The 12,585-nt window shown below is 31.2% G+C and overlaps 1 protein-coding gene across 1 annotated transcript in view; it reads left to right on the top strand.

Annotated features, from left to right (window-relative positions):
• Positions 1 to 9,595, top strand: part of Chic2 (cysteine rich hydrophobic domain 2) — a 42,160-nt gene extending 32,565 nt beyond the window's left edge. Inside the window, exons 4-6 of the mRNA XM_046462588.2 lie at positions 4,013 to 4,069; positions 4,236 to 4,295; positions 7,785 to 9,595. Coding sequence (XP_046318544.1) covers positions 4,013 to 4,069; positions 4,236 to 4,295; positions 7,785 to 7,835 — 168 coding nt within the window. The 3' untranslated portion in view covers positions 7,836 to 9,595. The remainder of the gene's footprint in view (positions 1 to 4,012; positions 4,070 to 4,235; positions 4,296 to 7,784) is intronic.
• Positions 9,596 to 12,585: the final 2,990 nt, after the last annotated feature.

Below are 12,585 nucleotides of genomic sequence, written 5' to 3'. Positions count from 1 at the left end.
TTGTGCATTGTTCATATCTTTTGACTTCTCTTGCAGTTCTCATGTTTTGGCTTATTCCCACAGTTTTACCAAACATTTCAAAGCAACCAAGCACAACAAGAGTAGAAGCCAAAATGTTTCTCCTTATGGTACTATTGCTTATTACTCAATTTAAATCTATAACGTATATTTATTAATTGAATTATGTTTTTTAATCTGTTATTTTAAGAGGCTATATTAGAAGTAACTCACTAATAAGGAAAATAAAACCACCAAGATGTTGAAATGAAGAAATGTGTTGTTACTGTTTTAAAAGGGAGGGCCTTCAAAATGAACTCTCAAGGGAGGTGGGTGGGAGTCCAAATGCTTGAAGCTGTCCTCTTCCAGGTTAGTGACATGACATTCTCACAAAAAGTTGTTTTGCTTACATGGTGTAAGTTGGTGGTCCTGGTAATTTTAATTAAAGAATCCATCATAAAATTAGATTTCTTATTGATCATCTTAAGCAGAAGGACTGAGGATTCCTTGGTAAAGAACCACTAACCTGTCCTCTCACCCCCAGGGTGTAAGCACTGAAAAGGATTAAGGCCCACTGTAGGGAACCTTGTACTGAAGCCTGCACTGCCCTTTCCCCTGTTCTTTCAGCTAAATAGAAGATCCTTAGTTCCCATGACTATCAATTCGGGGCTTTTCACAAGCACTAAATTCTTTAAAGAAAATTAAGATGACATTTTTAAAAGCTGGCCTAGAAAGATAATGTTTTATTGGTATTTTTTGTTGGTAGGCCTCTACATATTTTTTTCTAATGGTTTAATTTGCTTTATTTTGAAACTTGGAGGTCAATATAAACATTTAAATTCCACGACAGGTTTTTATATGATTAAGTTTGCTTGTCCAGTTAGTTACGGTAGAGTTTGGCAATGTTGAAATTAGAAATAGATCTCTGATAGTCCTGTGGACATAAACTCTTAACTTTTATTTCTAAATGACTGCAATTGAAGTTTGAAAGCTTTGAAATTGCTTTTATAAATGCTTAAGTGTCATTTTTTTTCATGATCTGTCAAATTGGTATTGTATTTAATCTTGAAAATATATTTTGATTTTGTTAACTAAAATTAATTGCAGAGTATTAAACATTCTCAGTAGTTACAGCTTTTTTTTTTCCATTTAATTTGAGCTTTTGTTGCTACTAACAAATAATTTGTGGCACAGTTTCTTTTCTTTCTTTTTTTTTATTTTTTAATCTCTGCTAGAATCTACATACTTGTCACCTTAGTGTGCAAGAAATGTTCCACTCAAATCAAGGGTTCTTTCTGGTTTTGTATGTTCTCACCTGCTCCTCACTGTAAATCATTGAGATGTCAAGTGCAATGATTAATTAAGCTGCACGTGCAAGTGCCTTTTTTTTTCACCTGTCAAGCAGGAAAGAAGTCTTATAGCAAGATTAGATGGTGCTAATTCACAGCTTTTACTTCAGACTGTCAAGTGTGTAGAAATATTGTATATTTAGATGCTTATTCAGAATGTAGCATAGCAGGGTTTGTTTGGTTTAGAATTCTTAAATATTTTAAGACGCAATTACTATAACAAACCCTATCGTTAAACTCTCAATTAGAGGCAAAGAATAAATTCAGAATTCCTACATAAGTATTTTGGAATTTTAGGTTCATACTTTGTAATTATGTAATTATTTTTTATTCAAATACTGGTAGTTGATGTAAGTTATGTAAAGTAAATATTTTAAAGTTTTAAATTGTGTTTGTATATGTGTATGTATATATATATATATATATATATGCATCATAAAGAATTCCATTTTCATAATGTAGATTTTCATGGATTTAAATTTCTGATGCAATAAGATGATGCTAACAATATTATTTTCTTTAAGTAGTAAATATTTGCAAAGTGTAGTGTTAAGCTTTTGGATTCTATTTTTATGTGTTAATATAAAACAATAGACTTGGAAAGCTAGTTCTCTCTCCCTACCCTGTTTCTTTCAACACCCCTTCCAACCTTTAAACCATCAGTAAAAGTAAAACCTCAAATTGTATAGTAATCTTAATCTATTATTAAAAGGTCCTAGAAAGGAAGATTACAAGGTAGATTCAGGTTTTGAATCGGTTTTACCATTGGTTTAGCAGCGGGTGGGCAGGCAGATGCCTGCTCATAGTAGAACCTATTGCCATTTTTCACCATTGATAGAGTAGCCTTTCAGAGTCAATGAGCTCTGTCAATGTGAGCTTGTCAAGGCTACAACTTCATAGACCTGAGAGGCGGTTTGAGAGGTCAGCCCTTTTCAGGTTCGCTGTGATGCAAATGAACTTTAATGCTTAAACAACTATTGGAATTTTTATGTCTGCTCCTTGTTCTTTTTTCTTCACAAAGTCATTGACGAGACATTCAGTGCTTTTTAAATTGGAAGTTGCATTGTGCTAAAGACCTAGTACAGATTTACGGAGGGCTGAAAGCAGTTAGATCATGTTCTTTTCATGGTGCGATTAGAATCAAATCGATTTCCCTACAGCCTTCAGCATTCAGATGGCAATTTTAACAAAGCTTGGGGGCTAGACAAGGGACAAAACGACTGAACTGAATGTTAATTACACTCTGCAGCCTTATTTTCTTTTGATTTGGGGCTGACTGGCAACTAAATTAACAAAAAGTGTGACCATAACTGCTGCCCTATTTTCATTTAAAAGGAGAGCTGCCTCTAAAAGGCTATCTTTACAAAGAAACAAGTGAGGTCTGCTGATCATTGTTAACAAGGGCACTTTTTTTTCTTTAAAATTCTTGCCAAAAAGACTGTTCAAAAAAAGTAATGTAATAAATTAGTCATTGGCGTATTATCACCCAGAAAGGTAGTTGATTTTCTGATTTCTATGGCCTAAGCTTGGAAAATTTAAGACAGTAGTGGTAATTCGTTGGTAGCTATGAATTATAATTGGCACTTAGGTGATTTTGGTATGTTTTTAGCATGTTCAACATGCTAAAAGGTAATATTTAGAACTAGATTACAATAAATATTTAAATAAATATTAATCTTTTACTATGTAACATTAAAATTCAAAATCAACTTGATCCTAAAAATTTTCACCTAGCTCATCCTTGTTTGACAGGCATTACATATTTGATTATTAGTATTTATTTACAGTTGTACCATATTAATAGCAGTAGATGCTTTTTTCCTTCTTTCTCAAGAAAACTGCAGCTGCACCAAGTTGCAGTTGATCCTTGTGGCAATACTATCACTTTTGCACCTGCAGCTGTGTCAGTCTCATCCTAACACCTGGCATCATGAATTATACTCTCCTTTATTCATCCTTCCAAACAAGAAACATATCCTGCTGCATATATATACTGGAACAATCAAGTGAAGTGAATTTCTCAGTTGATTCTTTAAAGAGTACCATGTATTAAGAATTTGGTTTGACTACCAGACACTACTTTTATATTGGTTTGAACAAAATTTTGACTTTGTTTAGAAACTCTAACTGAAATAATTAATATTTTTTAAAATGTAGACATTATTTTAAAGTATGATGTTAAAATTTGAATTTTATAGTTCGGTGGGTTTTTTTCTTTAAAAATGTTCAGTTATTTCATTTTAAGATTTACCTTAAAGGGCTTTTGCATTTTGTTAGTTAATATTTAAATTATCCTTGTTTTAAAGTATTAAGGGCCTTTGTTACTATTTAAATATTGCAAAAGTATTTTTGAAAGAACTTAGAACTTAAACATACATCATTTGGCAGATAAATAATTTTTTAGACGTTGATACTTTGAAATCAGAAGCTAGTAAATTTGAAACAGTTAAAAAATACATATGCAAATAAACCAAAGTGTATGTTTATTTGAAAAGTACTGTTTCTGTTCAGGTTTCTATTTCATGCTAGAACATTGATAGTGGTAGACGCTATCCTATACTCAGTCACTGTCATGTACTTCTCCCCTTTTCACACAAAAAGCAGCTGCAAAACAAAGTTTTTCTGAAACCAGTCAAGAGTAAACTTTTTCCTCATTTGTCTTCCAGACACGAAGATCGATTGAGAAGTTATTAGAATGGGAAAACAATAGGTTATACCACAAGGTGAGTACCACAGGGAGCAACTTCGTACTGTTGGGGTCTGAATTGCACAGTATGGAAACAGATGCTTTTGTTGAACTAAAAATATGAAAGGTGGACAAATGGGTTAGTCTGTGTGCTGCAATAAAATAGAGCTCATTTTTCTTCTTTTACTCTCCTACTTGTCTAGCTGTGCTTGCACTGGAGACTGAGCAAAAGGAAATGTGAAACGAATAACATGATGGAATATGTAAGTTAAAGGGCTGTTTTGTGAGTTTCTCTATTAAATGATCATTTATTTTGCTTCTGATCTTATTCTTTCCATGATTATTAATCAGCAAAGGTGTCAGGAGCTTAATCTCCTGAGTGCAAGGATTTTCTACGCTTCACAGATGCATGGGTTTCATGTGCAAGCCTGATTTATAAAGTTATGAATGACTTGAAAACAAGGCTTCACTGTGTTCTGAAAAATAATAAATTAATTGCCAAGATAAAATAGCCTGAACATGTGTTGATGGAGTGTGAAATTTTAAATGCTGTATAAAGAATAACCACAACTTTGGTTACGCAGCAAGTCAGATATGGCTTTTTTATATAATGCTAATCAAGTTTCCAAGTATGGAAGAAAACCTTTCAGCCAAGTCATTGGAGCTTAAGAAACCTTTAGCCTTTATAGACTTTAACTGCCAGTATACCTCAGTGGCCTTTAGAGAATCTTTCAAAGTGTTATTAGAATATTGCTTTGTGAAAATTATCTTAAAAGTAAGCAGGAAAGGAGATGCTGATCATTCTGTGTTTTTTCTTTAAAAGATAGTTAATTTTGAATGTATATACAGTTTATTTTAGAACTTTTAAATGACTCCTTGATTTACTTGGACAATTGTTTTCCTTTTGAAAAGTTGAAAATAACTATAGGAAATTATGAATATTTATTTTCTCCCTTAACTTGAGTGTTTTATTTTAAATATGGAAAGGTTATTACATTAAAAGAAAAAGATCTAAGGAAGAGTTAATTGTTGAAAATTAAAACCACAGCCTTTGTGAAGTACCTGTTATAACATTTCTGATGAATTTTGTCTTTTCTTTGAAACAATATAACCATCATAGATAGTATGTGTGTATAAAAGATTGATTAAAACAGTGTTTAAATAGTTGGAAATTATCATAAAATCATTTTTCTCTATTAGCATTTTCCGGTTCTTTCATTAACATGTCGTCAAATCCCATTTCTAGCCTTGAACAAAAAAGATATTTTTAAGTGTCTTTTTTTTCCCATAAACTAGCTCTATTCAATGAACAGAATAATGTAGATTTTCTTTATCTATTATATCAAACATGTTAATTTATGATGATGAGAAAGACACTTGATACTTCTTTATAATCATAAGAAAAGCACATTTGAGTAACTTGTTTTAAGGTTGACCTATGAAAATATTAGTCATATTTTTTATTATAGATAGTAAGAGGGTTTTGTGTATACATTTTGTGGGGAGGAATAGATATTTAGGAGATTTAAGGGATTTTGTAAGAAATATTTGCTATATCTGTAAATCCAAACAAATAAGCTTAAGTTGGAGGCATTAATTATTTTTGTACATTTCTAAATTTACTTTGGAAAAGAAAACATCTAAATTATACCTGAGCTTGGAATATAAATCAGTGATAAGAGCACTTACCTAAATGCTCAAGGCCTTTGTTTGATCCCCAGCACTAAAAAAAAAAATTATTTCCAATGCTGTAATTTTCAAGTAGGGTATATGAATTTTTTAAAAAGATTTCATGACATTTTTTTATTAACCAAAATTAAAATAATTTAGTAACTTCTAAAACATTCTGAACTTTATGCTTTGTTTGGAAAATAGTTTACCTTGAATTTTTAGATAATTAAGCATTTCTAAAATGATTGTATTATATTATCATAGAAGATACCTAGAAGAGTAGTAAAACAAAAAAAAATTTAAAAATTGCTAACAAAGAATGTGATTTTGATAGCTAAAAGCAAAAATAACATAGCTTCAAAAAGTCCCTAAGGGGGCTGGGGATGTGGCTCAAGCGGTAGCGCGCTCGCCTGGCATGCGTGCGGCCCAGGTTCCATCCTCAGCACCACATACAAACAAAGATGTTGTGTCCACCGGAAAAAATAAAATAAAATAAAAAATAAATATTAAAAAAAAAAAAGTCCCTAAGGGTAATTTTTAAAAGTTAAAATAGCATATAATCCAGTAAGAAGAGAGTGAATGCCTCCTTACCTAAGGAATTCAAGCCTTTTTTGTCACGTAGCCTTCCTTCCCTCAGCTTTTCTATAACTTACAGAAATGTCATTTATTAGTTAAAAAGAAAAATAATTCTTCCTGGTAGTATTTTGAATTTCGGAGATAATCTAGGAAAAATACCAACTTTATACTAATTTTTCTTTATTCAGATACACTAGAGGGATATGATTTAGAAGAAACAAGTACCCAATTTTTATGAGTGCTTGGTGAAGGAAAAGAGTTTTGTAGGATATGTTTTTTAAAAACTAATGATAATTCAGTCGGTTGTGATTCATTCAGCTATAATCTCAGCTGTTCAAAGCTGAGGCGGGAGGATCCCAGGTTTTAGTCTAGTCTGGGCAATTTAGGGAGACCCTGGAAAAGAAACCAGTAGAACTCAAGGGAATACAAAGTTTGCTAGTTCAAATGGATTAACATGTAAATGTGTTCAGATTTGGAGATCATATCAAGACACACACAAAAAAATAATTTCTGAAAAAAATAATTGACGTGCTCACCAAACTTGGAAATTGTTCAGATTAAATGCCTTTTCAGTCAGCACTAGTCCATACAGAGATGGAGCAAGGGAGAGAGTTAAATTAAAATTTAAGATGACTCAAGTTCAGAATAAAAATTAGCTGTCATCAACTTGTATGTTTTTGTATTGTGTTTTGCTTTTGTTTTTTTCTTTTAGTTTCCTATTAAAAGTTTCTTTGAAACAAACACATTTTAATCTTTTTTTTTTTTCCCCCTTTGATGGTGCTGGGGATTGAACCCCGTGCCTTATGCATGCAAGGCAAGCACTCTACCAACTGAACTATATCCCCAGCCCCAAATTTTAATTAATTTTGCTAACTCAAGAAGAAAAGGTCTTTAAAAAATTAAAAGAAATAGACCAGTATCCTGTGGTAAAATGAGAACATCTAAAACTTACAGAATTGGGTTGAAAAAGGGAAGAAGCCTGAAGGAAAATATTGGGACAGCTATAGTCACATAATACAATAGAAAGGACAAGGCTTTGGAGTTAAAACAACTTTTTTATTCAAATAGTTACTCCATAGTCCATAATGTTACAACTTGTAAGATTATCAATTTTCTCATTTGTAAACAGCAGTGCTAATACCTCATAAATTGCTGGAATTAAATAGACTATAACACTTCATCTGCAATTCTCAGTCTTCTCATTCATTCATAATGTGCATGCAAGTATGTGCATTCCTCCAGTTTGTCAGGGGCACTGTCTGTATCAACCACCTCTACTTACCTTCTCAGACTTATTTTACTTACTTGCCTGCTTCTTCATAGAACTGAAATTCAGAAAAATTCTCAATGATGAGGTTCTGGGGTGTCAAATAAATGTCTGCTTTAAGAAAATTTGTAGTTTTGATATGTGAATGGATTTTCAAAAAATTCTAAGTGATGAAAGTGAAGTTTTAAGATAAAAAACTGTTTTAGTCCTTTTAAAACTTTCTCTTCTTCCTTTACAGGTCATCCTCATAGAATTTTTACCAAAGACACCAATTTTTCGACCAGATTAGCATTTACTTTATTTATAGAGACTTTCCAAGTATGTTGTCTTTCCAATGGTGCCTTGCTTGGTGCTCTCCTGGTGGTGACATAACATTGGTTCTACAGAATTGTGTGGTGTTTTTTTTTGTTGTTGTTGTTGTTTGTTTTCGTTTTTGTTGTTTTTTTTAAATAACCGCATGTTCTGTGTGTGCATATTTGTCAAACTTTGCAAGTTATTTCATACAGATGTTTAATACTTAAGTTATTGTGCTTTATTCTGTTATGTATTCTGATTTTCAAGGATTACTTTTTGTATTCTCAAAAAAATACATTTGAACTTAGCATACAAAGTGGCCAGCCTTTTTTATTTTATCACCAAGGTACACACAATTCTTTATTTATAAATTTCTTAACATAGAAAAACACCCCTGTAAGACGCTACTTATCTATTCTAGCAAACACACTCTTTGTATTATTTTTTCTTCCTTTTTTTAAATTTAACATAGAAATTACTTTAAAATAATAAGTTTTCTTTAATAGCCTTTGTTACATAACATACCCTTTGTCATATAATTCCTAAATATTCTTTTTACAGCAGATCTATCTGTTAACATAATGAAGACCTATCAAAAAGTTTTGAAAATATTTCTGTCTTCAAAGGTAGTAAGGCAGAATTAAATTATTTTTTATTAGAATAGGCAAATCAATGAATGGTATGCATGCATCTAATGGTTACTAGAGCTCAGGATCACAAAATATAGTAGCATCACAATCTGCATATATTTTTGGTCAAGATGATATTAATAATGGCCTTACTTGGGTTATTTTTATTGTTCACCATATCTTATATTCAAAACTATGGCAGTACTCCTTTAAAAATTTCTAAGAAAAAATATTCCTCCCAATCAAATGTAGTTGTAGAATGGATATGTTTCTAAAGTGTTTCGAAAAGAAAACAAAAGTTCTAGATTAAAAGTAAGCTATTATTTAATACCCCAATGGTATTTAGAACAAGTTCCTACTAAGAAATGGAGGACATATTTAGTACTGTTTTTATCTGTGCATTCACTTTCAGTCAGTTATGTTACTTTTTTTGATTGAGAGTGACTGTGACATGAATCATTAGTTTATTATTTTTAAATATACACTATACACATACATACTTTTTTTGTCTTTTTGATTATAGATAACCTCCATGCATTTAAAAACTTTTTAGATATCTATATGGCCTATGTGTAAATTTTTGTTTTTATAAGCCTGAAATTATACAAGTTTTAATGTGTGTCAAGAGTTTGTTCCATGCAACTGTGGTATCGAGCAATAATGTGAATAACTTTTGAAATTATATAAACTATGCTTAATAATTTGTATTAAGAATTGGTACCACTATACAATACCTTTTTTCCTTGTATTAAATCTTTTAAATACTGGTTTCATTAATTTATATACCTGTATTTTTTTAAAAAGGTATTTCTTTGTACTTCTCCAAAGTACTGTACTTCTACATAAATTTGAATAGTTAAATGCCAGTATCTTGCATCCTATATACTATACTGGACATTAGGAATTATCTTAAAAGCTAGGATTATTATTTTTTTTTTGTCAGAGAATGATCTGTTTGCCTTGTCCCCCACATAATTTAACAACTTGAATTTATAGAATACTTTTCCTGTGAAGAGCTCAAAGTACAAAGAATTCAAATACTTCCACTTTTATTTAACTTGTGTCTGAAGTGTGTCCTGCCACTTTAAAGTAGTGCAATTAAAAGTAACGCTATTCAAAAACTCCAGTATTTGTCTGGTTTCAGTGTGGAAAATACTGTATCTCCATATAATACTAAATCTGCCTCAGGATTCAGAAAGAGCAAAAAAATGTAATGACTGTGTAGACTATGCAACACAGAGTTCCCTGTTTAAAATTGTGTAAATCCATGTAATGCTGTAGAAATCAGCTTTATAAAAAGAACTTACTTATTTAGATATATTTTTCTTCCCATTATTAGTCTTCTGTCAATAATGATTTTTCAAAATTATATTCCTGTAAGAATATTTTAACATAAGATAAGTTTCATAGTTGATGATATTAAGTATAGAATTTCAAAAAGCTTTTCCTATTTTATTGAAAGGTAAGTCAGTTGTTGTAAAGATTCCCTGAGAATATACATTACACTTCCAATGTGTGTGTAGAAAAGAACCATAAATGTTGAATATATTGCATTACCATAAGCCACTTTGAGCTGTTAGAATTTCATGCTTGGATTTTCATAAGGATTCTCCAGTATATTATTTTTTCTTGAATCATGAATTTAAGTACCCATGTTACTGTAAATCAGAAATGTCAGAGATACCCGTTATATGACTATTAGTCCAAGAAAATATTTAAAATGGCAATTTTTTTCTTCAGCTCCTGTTTTCTAATTTAGAGTTTGTGAGATATGAATCAAAGGTACTTTCTAAACTGGCCAGGAAAAGATATTGGCAGAAAATCCAATGTAAAGATTTTATATAGGTTAAGTGAACAACCTAGGGTCTTTTAAAATACATCACCTGCATTTTTATAGGCAGTCACTATTCCTGTATAGAAACTTTTTTTTTCCTCAAATAATGTACTTTGCAAATCCTGTTGTATTTTAGTACATAGATGGGCAAGAAGTCACCTTACCCTATCTAAAATCATCGTCAGATGCTTTATTAAGACTCTTTAATGACCAGATTTCAGTCATTTAAAATATAAACTTGTAATTTGAACCTAAAATCCACAAAATTTATTATATTAATAAAACCTTAAATAATCATAAACAATTATTTCTTTCTTATTAGAAAAGTTAGTTTTGTAATTGAATACTTTCAAATCAAGAAGAGCCACACCTTTCCCTATGATTGTGTTTTCAGTGTTATTTACAGAGAACTTCTATATTAGTAGACATAGCCCAGCCATATAAGACTTTGACTTCTGTCAATAGTAATTTTTCAAAATAAAATAAAAATATTTTAACATAAGATAAGTTTCATAGTTGATGATATTAAGTAAAGAATTTGAAAAATCTTTTCCATTTCAGTCACTGGCTGCAAAATGATTTTAAGTAACAATATGTACAGTTGGACCTACAGATGTATGAGTTCAGGCACTACTACATTATATAACATTATATATGTATTCAGACTGTTTGAAATTTCATGGTATTTGGCCTCACAATTATACCCTTTAGCTGCATGCCTGATGTTTCACTGTGAATATTTGCTTTGGCTTGCTCTAGGTCAGTGGTACTAAATCCAAAACTACAACGTATTTGAAACTGTTTTTGACCAAACTCCAGCATCTAGTCCTGGACCCTCTTTTCTTCTGTCTTCTGAAGCACCTGGACATAGCTCAGAATTGTCTTTTTATCTTTCTTACCCAAAGCTCCCAGTGAGCATGTTATTTCTTTTGCATGCTTAGCTAGGTGTTTAGAAGACCAATTAAAGTGAGTCACATTAAGTGATGAATGGCTAAACACCCTCAATTCTGCAGAAGTGATACTTGAATTTTTTAAAAAGGGAGTTTCTTAATTGGTGCAGTTGGTGTTTTTCTTCTCAATACATCATATCCAGACTTCTGAGAGCTGGGGGCTGGTAGGGAAAGAGAAGGAAATAGGATGAACCAGAGACTCCTTCTCAGACCAGTTTTTGAAGGAAGTGATTTATGTCTAGTTTTGCTTAGGAAAGGATAGGCCAGTCCTAAAACAAACCATTAATCATCCCACAGTAGTTTGTGTGTAAACACTTAACCTTTTTAAAAAAGGAAATCAACTTTTTCTTTTAATTGATATAGCCAACTTCATGTTGTTTTAGGAACATACTTTTTTATACAAGTTGAGATTTGAAGTATGTCTTTAAATCTTGAGTGATCTTGTTCTGAAAATTTACAAAGATTTTTAGATAGCAATTTAAGAAAAGCCTAAATATTGTATATATTATTAATCATAATTCTGTGTATTTCATTCTATAATAGAGGTCAGTATCTCCCCCAAGATGACAAATTGAAGCAAGACTTATCTTAATATTGAAAACAAAATCAGGATGCTGATCCTGATCTGGCTTTCATTTCTGATGTTCTACAAGATCATCAAATTACTTGGTCTCTTTGCTTTTATTTTCATTTCCAAAAACAAGAAGATGCTGTGACTACCTCATTGTGCTTTCTTTCTTTCTTGGTATGGTGAATCAGACCTATGGCCTCATGCATGTTAGGCAAGCATTATACTGCTGAGCCACACCTCAAGCCTCATGGTGTTATCTTGTTTTGAAATGATAGTTTCAGTAATTCCTGTTACTTATTAAAACCTATTTAAAAGTAAATACATATTTAATGGTGATGATTGATTAGCTTTTTATAACTCATTTTCAATGTCAGCATAAACTCGGGTTACTGTCAGGTTTTGCATTTAAAATGAAAGTGGCTGGGTACTCCCTATATGTACTTACATATTTTACAAATTAGGAAAACATTAAATATAATACTTGAAATTCTTATTTTAGTTATCAATTTTAAAATGAGGGCAGCTTTTAAAAAGTATTATCAGTGATACTGTTTAGGTTTTTTTTTATTTTTTCTAATGAGACACTTAAAACATATTTTAAGATACTTAAAGTCACCTATTTTTTTACATTCCCCTTGCTTTCATAAACATGATGTTCTTAACTCAAACTAGATTTTTTTTTCTTTTTATGAAAAAGACAAAAATTGCTTTTCTAGTTCTTGATCTCAGAAATATTTCAATGAATTAAGCACACAGGGCAC

The sequence above is a fragment of the Marmota monax genome, unplaced genomic scaffold (assembly GCF_021218885.2).
Source record: "Marmota monax isolate L192 unplaced genomic scaffold, Marmota_monax_Labrador192_F-V1.1 WCK01_AAM20220418_F8-fsc00025, whole genome shotgun sequence".
In the NCBI taxonomy this organism is placed as follows: Eukaryota; Metazoa; Chordata; class Mammalia; order Rodentia; family Sciuridae; genus Marmota; species Marmota monax.
The sequence above is the reverse complement of the archived record's forward strand: the minus strand, read 5'-3'. Positions and strand labels throughout refer to the sequence as shown.